Source organism: Mustelus asterias, chromosome 5, assembly GCF_964213995.1.
Source record: "Mustelus asterias chromosome 5, sMusAst1.hap1.1, whole genome shotgun sequence".
In the NCBI taxonomy this organism is placed as follows: Eukaryota; Metazoa; Chordata; class Chondrichthyes; order Carcharhiniformes; family Triakidae; genus Mustelus; species Mustelus asterias.
Genome location: NC_135805.1, coordinates 79,999,983 through 80,010,941, shown reverse-complemented (window position 1 = coordinate 80,010,941; position 10,959 = coordinate 79,999,983). Strand labels below are relative to the sequence as shown.

The 10,959-nt window shown below is 44.8% G+C and overlaps 1 protein-coding gene across 1 annotated transcript in view; it reads left to right on the top strand.

Annotated features, from left to right (window-relative positions):
- Nucleotides 1-10,030: 10,030 nt before the first annotated feature.
- Nucleotides 10,031-10,959, top strand: part of ptchd4 (patched domain containing 4) — an 89,523-nt gene continuing 88,594 nt past the window's right edge. Inside the window, exon 1 of the mRNA XM_078213731.1 lies at nucleotides 10,031-10,582. Coding sequence (XP_078069857.1) covers nucleotides 10,034-10,582 — 549 coding nt within the window. The 5' untranslated portion in view covers nucleotides 10,031-10,033. The remainder of the gene's footprint in view (nucleotides 10,583-10,959) is intronic.

Here is a 10,959-nt window from a genome sequence, read left to right as displayed (position 1 = left end):
CCGGTCTATAATTACCAGGGTCATTTCTATTCCCTTTCTTAAACAGAGGAACAGCATTTGCCACTCTCCAGTCCTCCGGCACCATCCCCGTGGACAGCGAGGACCCAAAGATCAAAGTCAAAGGCTCTGCAATCTCATCCCTCGCCTCCCAAAGAATCCTAGGATACATTTCATCAGGCCCAGGGGACTTATCGACCTTCAGTTTATTCAAAACTGCCAATACATCCTCCCTCCGAACATCTATTTCCTCCAGCCTATTAGCCTGTAACACCTTCTCTTCCTGAAAAACATGGCCCCTCTCCTTGGTGAACACTGAAGAAAAGTATTCATTCATCACCTCGCCTATCTCTACTGATTCCATACACAAGTTCCCACCACTGTCCTTGACCGGCCCTAACCTCACCCTGGTCATTCTTTTATTCCTCACATAAGAGTAAAAAGCCTTGGGGTTTTCCTTGATCCGACCCGCCAAGGACTTCTCATGTCCCCTCCTAGCTCTCCTCAGCCCCTTTTTCAGCTCATTCCTTGCTAACTTGTAACCCTCAATCGAGCCATCTGAACCTTGTTTCCTCATCCCTACATAAGCTTCCCTCTTCCTTTTCACAAGACATTCCACCTCTTTTGTGAACCACGGTTCCCTCACTCGGCCATTTCCTCCCTGCCTGACAGGGACATACCTATCAAGGACACCCAGTATTTGTTCCTTGAAAAAGTTCCACTTTTCATCAGTGCCTTTCCCTGACAGTTTCTGTTCCCATCTTATGCCCCCTAATTCTTGCCTAATCGCATCATAATTACCTCTCCCCCAATTGTAAGCCTTGCCCTGCCGTCCGGCCCTATCCCTCTCCATTGCAATAACAAAAGACACCGAATTGTGGTCACTATCTCCAAAGTTCTCTCCCACAACCAAATCTAACACTTGGCCCGGTTCATTTCCCAGTACCAAATCCAATGTGGCCTCACCCCTTGTCGGCCTATCCACATATTGTGTCAGGAAACCCTCCTGCACACACTGCACAAAAAGTGCCCCATCCAAACTATTCGACCTACAAAGGTTCCAATCAATATTTGGAAAGTTAAAGTCCCCCATGACAACTACCCTGTGACCCCCACACGTATCCATAATCTGCTTAGCAATTTCTTCCTCCACATCTCTATTACTATTTGGGGGCCTATAGTAAACTCCTAACAACGTGACCGCTCCTTTCCTGTTTCTAACTGCAGCCCATATTACCTCAGTGTGCATATCCCCCTCAAAGTGCTTTTCCGCAGCCGTTAAACTATCCTTGATTAACAATGCTACTCCTCCACCTCTTTTACCAGCTTCCCTACACTTACTGAAACATCTATACCCCGGAACGTCCAACAACCATTCCTGTCCTTGTTCTACCCACGTCTCCGTAATGGCCACAACATCGTAGTCCCAAGTAGCAATCCACGCCCCAAGTTCATCCACCTTGTTCCGGATGCTCCTTGCATTGAAGTAGACACACTTCAACCCACCTTCCTGTCTACCGGTACCCACCCTTGACCTTGATACCTTCCCCAATACCTCACCACCCTCAACACTGACTTCCGGACTACAACTCCTTTTCCCACTCCCCTGACAAATTAGTTTAAATCCCCCTGAAGAGCCGTAGCAAATTTCCCTCCCAGGATATTGGTGCCCCTCTGGTTCAGGTGCACCCCGTCCTGTTTGTAGAGGTCCCACCTTCCCCAGAACGTGTTCCAATTATCCACGTATCTGAAACCCTCACTCCTGCACCATCCCTGCAACCACATGTTTAAGTGCACTCTCTCCCTGTTCCTCAACTCGCTATCACGTGGCACCGGTAGCGTACCAGAGATGACCACATGTTTTGTCTTTGCTCTCAGCTTCCAGCCCAGCTCCCGAAATTCCTGTTTTAAATCCCCGTCCCTTCTCCTACCTATTTACTAAGCATTTCCCCATTTAGAAAATAGTCTATGCCTCCATTCCTCCTTCCAAAGTGCATAACCTCACACTTTTCCACATTGTATTCCATCTGCCACTTCTTTGCCCACTCTCCTAATCTGTCCAAGTCCTTCTGCATCCCCCCTGCTTCCTCAATACTACCTGTCCCTCTACATATCTTTATATCATCTGCAAACTTAGCAACAGTGCCTTCAGTTCTTCTTCCCAATTGTATATTGTGAAAAGTTGTGGTCCCAGCATCGACCCCTGAGGCACACCACTAGACACCAGCTACCACCCTGATAAGGACCCCTTTATCCCTACTCTCTGCCTTCTGCCAGTCAGCCAATCCTCTATCCATGCCAGGATCTTACTTTTAACACCATAGGCTCTTAACTTATTTAACAGCCTCCTATGCAGCACCTTGTCAAAGGCCTTCTAGAACTCTAAATAAATCATGTCCACTAGTTCTCCTTTATATAACTTCCTTGTTACCTCCTCAAAGAACTCTAACAGATTTGTCAAACATGACCTCCCCTTGACGAAGCCGTGCTGACTCAGTCCTATTTTATCATGCACTTACTGTACTCCACGATCTCATCTTTAATAATGGACTCTAAAATCTTGCCAATGACAGAAGTCAGGTTGACCGGCCTATAATTTCATGTCTGCTGCCTCCCTCCCTTCTTAAACAGTGGTGTTACATTAGCTACTTTCCAGTCCTCTGGTACCCTCCCTGCTTCCAGTGATTCCTGAAAGATCACCACCAATGCCTCCACAATTTCCTCAGCTATCTCTTTTAGAACCCGGGGATGTAGTCCATCCGATCCAGGTGATTTATCCATCTTCAGACCTTTCAGTTTTCCCAGAACCTTCTCCTTAGTGATGGCTACTGCACTCATCTCTACCCCCTGATTCTCCTGGAGCTCTGGCGTCCCACTGGTGTCTTCCACCGTGAAGACTGATGCAAAGTAACTATTCAGTTCCTCTGCCATTTCTTTGTTTCCTACTATTACTTCTCCAACCTCAGTTTCCAGTGGTCCAATGTCTATTTTTGCCTCTCTCCTACCTTTCATATATTGAAAAAGCTCTTCTTATCTTCTTTTATATTACTAGCTAGCTTACACTCATATTTCATCTTCTCCCCTTTGTTGCTTTTTTAGTTGTCCTCTGCTCACTTTTAAAGGCTTCCCAATCCTCTGGCTTCCCACTAATCCTCGCCACTTTGTATGCGTTTTCTTTTGCTTTTATGCTGTCCTTGTCTTCCCTCGTCAGCCATGGATGCCTCGTCCTCCCCTTAAGTATGTTTCCTCCTCCTTGGGATGAATTTCTGTTGTGCCTCCCGAATAACCCCCCAAAACTCCTGCCATTGCTGTTCCACTGTCTTCTCCGTTAGGTTCCCTTTCCAATCAACTCTGGCCAGCTCCTCCCTCATGTCTTCGTAGTTACCTTTATTTAATTGTAATACCATTACATCGGATTCCGGCTTCTCCCTCTCAAACTGCAGGGTAAGTTCTATCATATTGTGGTCACAGCTCCCTAAGGGTTGCATCCCGAACCCGAGCACCAGGCAGGCAACACAACCTTCGGGATTCTTAATCCTGGTCACAGAGAACAGTATCAATGCCCCTAACATCTGAAAGACCACACCTACAATGGTGCAACACTGAAACATCAACCTATGTTATGTGCTAATGTCTCTGGAGTTTGGCTTGAACCCATACCTTCTGATCCAGAGGTGAACATTAGCACTTAGCCAAGCTAATATTTTGCATATATGATTCCACCAATTTTAACTTAGTTATCATTTTGAGGAAATAGTTCGAAGAATAGTTCAGGATAGGAAAATCATCAAAATATATAAAGCATGTTGGTGCAATTATGTGTCTTCTGGGAATTGTGCGCAATTTAGTTATCTAAACATTATCCTGAAAATAATCTGCAATGGCTTCTCTTCCCCTCCAGCATCAATACCTCTGCTGTTCCCCAAAGATATATCCTTTGTCCCCTCCTGTTTCTTATCACTATGCATCCCTCGACAACAATATCCAAAAACATAGGCTCATATTTTTACACCTAAGGTGGTTGGCACAAGTCAGGAAATTTCCCAGCTTACTGCATCTATCCCAGGAGAAACTGCCCCCCAATAGCAGGATCTTCATTCTGGGGGGATGGAGGATGGAGTCAGGCCTGCCCCCTGCCCCAGGAGACAGCCACAAGGGTTTTCAAGTGCTGAGACAAACTGTTTAAAAGGCCTGCCTGGATTCTCTTGAACTTTGTCTCTGTTGTTTGCATACATTTTAGGCCCTTGAGCCCTCATCCCTCACACCTCTCTCACTTCCACATTTTCCATGCCCTATCCATCCCAGCTCATGCGCCCCATAAACCCCATGGCCCTTGGTACTCTTCATGTCAACTTAATGCCAACTCATACCAACTCACCCAGCAGCCTTGGCCCTTACACACTCTATGCCAACTCACCCAGTAGCCACCAAGGGCAGACCTCAGGAGCCATGTTGGGATAAAATAAAATAAAGGTCTAAATATCTACTGTCGCCTTCACTATATATAAAAATTCCCATTCATGAAAGTGCATTCAAAACATTTACATCTCCATAATTGTTTAAGCCCTTACAAAAGCAAATTCCTATCCATAACCCAATATCAAAGACAAGTAATCCTTTAATAACATCCTTGAGCTGTAAACTTAGAACCTCTGCTGAGATAATGATAGTTTTTTGTAAGTAGCCAAGCATTCATAAAGAACTCTTAAGGTAATGTCAACAAAGAGCTATTGCAACTTCCAGAATAGAGTATTTTCCCACCTCTCACTAGCGCAGGCAGTCTGTTTATTTAAAGGGCTGGGGACTTAAATAACTTCACAGATTAACAGTTCTTCAGGCCTATTCACCTTCCAAAAGCATTTATGTCTATTCTAAACATTTCTATCCCGCATACTGTGGGTTAAGACCCTTGCTACGGTCAAAATTGAGTCTGTTTAACTCAGCACTGTGTTCAAATGGCCCAGCTGAGTTCAGGATTTCCTCATGTGTGAGTCTCACCTCAACCCCTTTCCCCTACCAGCAAAAAGAGGATCAATCAGAAATGGGGTTGGGATCTCCATATCCAGATCTCACATGTTATTTTAAAAGGTCTCCAGAGCTTCCATGACTCCCCAAAAATCTGGGCTGCTGTGTCCAGCTTCCACTAAGGATGAAACAGAGTTCTTGACTTCAAAATTCTCATCCTTGTTTTCAGATCCCTTAGTCACCTCACCCCTCCCTATGTCTGTAATCTCTTCCAACCTCACAATCCTCCAAGATATCTGCAGTGCTTCAATACTGGCCTTTTGCGTAACTTTGGTTTTAATTGCTCCACCATTAGCATCATGATTCAAACTCTCCATAAAGAGTAGGTAGAGAAAACTATTTGCACTGGTTGAGGAGTCAAGGACTAGGGGCTATGGTCTAAAAATTAGAGTTAGATCTTTCAGGAGAGAAAATAGGAAACAGTTCTGCAAACAAAGGATGATAGAATATTGGAACCCTCTTCCACAAACTGCAATTGATCCTGAATTTTAAATCTAAGATTGTGAGGTTTTTAATATCCAAAGGTATAAAGGCATATGGGGCAAAGGGGGAGGTGATGGCCTAGTGGTATTATCACTAGACTATTAATCCAGAAATTCGGCTAATGTTCTGGGGACCTGGGTTTGAATCCTGCCTCAGCAGATGGTGGAACTTGAATTCAATCAAAAATAAAATTGGAATTAAGAATCTACTGATGTCCATGAAACCATTGCTGCTTGTCAGGAAAACCCATCTGGTTCACTAAAGTCCTTTAGGGAAGTTAATCTACTACACATCTGTAGTGGACAAGTTTTTAGAAGGTATTTTGAGAGACTGGATCTACAGGCATTTAGAGACGCAAGGACTGATTAGGGACAGTCATCATGGCTTTGTGAATGGAAAATCATGTCTCACAAATTTGATTGAGTCTTTTGAAGGGGTAACCAAGAAGGTAAATGAGGGCAGTGCAGTTGATGTTGCCTACATGGACTTTAGCAAGGCCTTTGACAAGGTACCGCATAGTAGGTTGTTGCATAAGGTTAAATCTCACGGAATCCAGAGTGATGTAGCCAAATGGATACAAAATTGGCTTGATGACAGAAGACACAGGGTGGTTTAGAGGGTTGTTTTTCAAACTGGAGGTCTGTGACCAGTGGTGTGCCTCAGGGATTGGTGCTGGGTCCACTGTTATTTGTCATTTATATTAATGATTTGGATGAGAATTTAGTAGGCATAGTTAGTAAGTTTGCAGATGACACCAAGATTGGTGGCATTGTGGACAGTGAAGAAAGTTATCTAGGATTACAACAGGATCTTGATCAATTGGGCCAGTGGGCTGACGAATGGCAGATGGAGTTTAATCTAGATAAATGCGAGGTGATGCATTTTGGTCGATCGAACCAGGGCAGGACTTAGTCAGTTAATGGTAGGGCGTTGGGGAGAGTTAGGGAACAAAGAGATCTAGGGGTACAGGTTCATAGCTCCTTGAAAGTGGAGTCACAGGTGGACAGAATGGTGAAGAAGGCATTTGGCATGCTTGGTTTCATTGGTCAGAACATTGAATACAGGAGTTGGGACGTCTTGTTGAAGTTGTACAAGACATTGGTAAGGCCACACTTGGAATACTGTGTACAGTTCTGGTCACCCTATTATAAAAAGGATATTATTAAACTAGAAAGAGTGCAGAAAAGATTTACTAGGATGCTACTGGTACTTGATGGTTTGAGTTATAAGGAGAGGCTGGAAAGACTGGGACTTTTTTCTCTGGAGCGTAGGAGGCTCAGGGGTGATTTTACAGAGGCCTATAAAATAATGAGGGGCATAGATCAGCTAGATAGTCAATATATTTTCCCAAAGGTAGGGGAGTCTAAAACTAGAGGGCATAGGTTTAAGGTGGGAAGAGAGAGATACAAAAGAGTCCAGAGGGGCAATTTTTTCACACAGAGGGTGGTGAGTGTCTGGAATTAGCTGCCAGAGGTAGTAGTAGAGGCAGGTACAATTCTGTCTATTAAAAAGCGTTTAGATAGTTACATGGGTAAGATGGGTATAGAGGGATATGGGCCAAATGCGGGCAATTGGGATGAGCTTAGGGGTTAAAAAAAGGGCGTCATGGACAAGCTGGGCTGAAGGGCCTATTTCCATGCTGTAAACTTCTATGACTCTATGATTCTATGCCCTTTCCTGGTCTGGCCGACATGTGACTCCAAAGCCACTCTCAACTGCCCTCAGGCAACTAGGGATGGGCAATGAATGCTGGCCAGCCAGCGATGCCCATGTTCCACGAATGAATAATATAACAAGTTAGGTTGGAGTCAGGTTGCAGATCAGTGATGATCTTAATGAATGGTGGAACAGATTTAAGGAGTTGAAAGTCCTACTCCTTTTCCTATGTTGCTGAATCTGCCCTCCTTTCTATGCTTCTTTCCTCCTTTAAGATGCTCCTCATACACTACCTCTTTAACCATCAATCTTAATATCTTCTAATGTGGCTCAATGTCAAATTTTGTTTGACAACGTTCCTGCGAAGCACCTTTGGACATTATATCAAAGGTGCGATATAAATACAGGTTTTGCTGTTGCTTTGGGTAATTTGGTAATAGGAGAGGGACTCTCGGGGTTGGGTTATTACCCCATGAGAGGTTTTGGGGATTTAGTGTCCAAATAGAAAGAAATTGTTGAAAGCTTGTGACTGTGGTCGGTATTGATTCTCTCTTATCTTCCTGGCATCAGCTGGGTTTGTCTGGATGGCGATGTCTGGATTGAGTTATTTTCCAGGATAGGGTATGTCCGGAGATCTGGCAGCTTCTGTACATACCCATTCTGAAACATATATGTCACACAAGTGCTTCATCCATATTTTTGCTTTTGGGAGGGCTGAAATTTGTCACAACTTGTTGTGAGCAGTAACTGTTATATTAGCTTGCATATTTCCAAAAGTTCATTACCCAGTGTTTCCATCAAACACGTATGTCACTGAGTTCTCTGTACCTTCCCAAATTGCTCGGAGATTGTCTGAATGCAGAGAGCCACAAGCTTATGTAGCCCTCCCATTAGCCAGGTAAAATCAAATTTGTAAATAAATTGTTGGGTGTTGCATGCCCAATGTATTAGCATCAGCTGGCCCTCTCACATACTGCAGTAGATGGTAGTTTTGAGGAATTGCATTGGCACCCATATCCATTCTTCCGTTGCTATATTGTGGCTTAATGCTCAATCCTCAGTTCACTTCTGCAATAACTTAAAAACATAGAAAATGGGAGGCTCTTTGAGCCTGCTCCACCATTCATTATGATCATCCAACACAATAGCTTAATCCCCTTGATCTGGTGGCACACATGGAGCCCAAGGTATGTTTCGTAGACTTGTGCAATCACAGGATTTTACAGCACAAAGCCACTCGGCCCACCTTGCTCCTACTGGTTCTCCAAATAATCTATCAATTTGGTTCCATTTCCCTGCTCTTTCCCCACTCTGTGCTACCTTAATTTGCTCTTTACATTTGGGTAATTTTAAGACATTTGCTTCCACTCCTTGATACAGATCCTCCAACCTCTATCTCTGCTCTGTGGCTTTCCAGGCCAGGGCACTAGCCTAGAAATCCTGTTGGGACCCAGCTGCATTCCCCTCACGTTGTCATAGATACTGGGATCTTGTTAGAATTCAAATCACTGGGCACTCAGGATCTGAGCGAGCCAACCTGCCTTGTTTGAGGTGGCCAACTTTCACCCACACCAAACTCCCTCTGAAATTCCCCATCATAACACATGTGGGCAGTGAACTGGAGCTGGTGCCCATGTCCTGTTGGAAATGCGGCCTCTCCGCTGCCAGACATTTCACATTGGGAGTGAAGGCCAGAATCTGAGAAAGATTTTGAGCCAATGAGGGGTTTCAGGCAGGGGAAAGCTTTGAAGCTTATCTTGATTCCAGCCTCACTCAATCCCCTTAAACATATCAGCAAAGGTGATTGAAAAGTTAACAATACAGGGATTAACAAGTTAAAAACATCTCTCTCATGTCAGCCTGGATAGTGGATTTAAATCATTTTATCCATTTGTTCAGATCATTGAGACCGTTTACTTTTATTTCTGAAATCTGTATTTCATTCGAGGGCAATTGAAAAGTCAGCAATACACAGAAAATATAAAAAGAGATTCCTCAGTTCCCGTGGAATCATGCATAATTTTAGACACATACTGTGCTTAGTTATAAATAAACAGGCTGTAGGAAATACTGTAACTAAAAAAAAAGCCCTCTGCCTATCGGGTTAAACCACTCATACAATAGAGAGAGAGAGAGTGATAGAGAGAGACTGAACTCAAAGCGATCTCTCTCTCTCTCAATCCTCTGATTCCCGATTGCGGACACCCGATGATGCCGGATAAGACAATCAGAAGGTGCTTCGTTTTCTATCGGCTTCAAAGATTCGAATAAGAATATAAAATCAAACACTGAATAAGACTTCCCCGAGGCCCCGCAACAGCACACGGGGGGAGAGGGGAGAGGGAGGGAGGATACAAACTGCAACTTGTGCAATTTTGAAGCAGACTTCAGTAAATTGCAGCAAAATCCTTGCCCGTCATTTGAACGATTCTAGTCCAGAGCCTGTGCTCCATTCAGTCGGGATCCAGTGTAGTGTGTGCAAGGCTCTATAAATAGACATCCGGCGTCCTCCCCCATTCAGAACCACACACTTGGTTCCAGTAGGTCGATAAATTAGAGTACGCCTATAGAGCACTTCCAACAGTCCTATACTGCTCCCTAATGCACATATGTATGGAGGGCGATGCGGTGAAAATAATACAACTATTACCGCTCAATGGCGAAACGAGGGCTGGCCTTTAGCAGAGAGAGAGAGAAAAAGCCCTGAATGATCAATAGTTGGCCGTCTGCTGCAAATTGCTGCAGTGTTTCCAGGGTAAGACCCAAAAGGGATTGGTGTGGAATAACATGTAAACGGGGCAAAGCCAGATGTCAGATGAGCTTTACAGGAAGGAAGATCCAGGGCTGGGGGATCTGCAAGAGCTGGAGGAGGATGCTGCCACAAGTCGTGCACTCAGGGCTGAAGGGATGTTTCTACTGGTTGGGATTATTCGTGAGCAGGCATCCCGTCTTTTTCCTGACAGTCCCCTCCGTCCTGTCCATTCTGTTCGGGGCGACCTTCCTTAATAAATTTCAGCGGGAAACTGACCTGGAGTTGCTGGTGGCGCCCAAGCACAGCCTGGCCAAGATCGAGAGGACCCTGGTGAACAGTCTTTTCTCCATCAACCAGTCCAAGAACAACCTGTACTCGGACCTGCATACCCCGGGCAGATACGGCCGGGTGGTACTTACCTCCCTATCGGGGGCTGATATCTTGGAGAGAGCGGATCAGATTTTGCAGATGCACAGAGCCGTGCTGGAGATGCGAGTCAACGGCTCGGGCTTCAGTTATTCTTTCTCTCATATTTGTATGTTGCGGAACAGCGACAAGAGGTGCGTGCTTGACGATATCATCGAAGTGTTGGAGGATCTTAGTCAAGCCGCACTGTCTAACAATACCGCACCGAGGAAGTCACTGCGCTACCCTAATACTAAATTAAAGGTGAAACCTAACGTTCATTGTTTTATTTGTTGGGAAGATTGTCGTTCCAAAGACAGTGATTTATTTAATTCATTTCATTCCCCCCCCCCCCCCCTCCCCCCCATTTCGATGCTGCTGCTGCTTTTTGCCGAGCTTTACCGGATTGACGAGATTGCTTTGAACCCTGCACACACCGCGGGGGGGTCATTGCTTCATTTGTAGACAAGGTTTGTGAGAAATATCGGGGGGGAGGAGGGGATCTCTCGCTTTACTTTTTAGTCACGGAATTGTTTATCTGAAAAACACACGCTTCTCCATAATCGGCGGTTCCTAAACAGTACTCGACTAAATTGAGGGTAAAATGTGCTAATTGTAAAACTGAACGGGAAGTTGGTGAT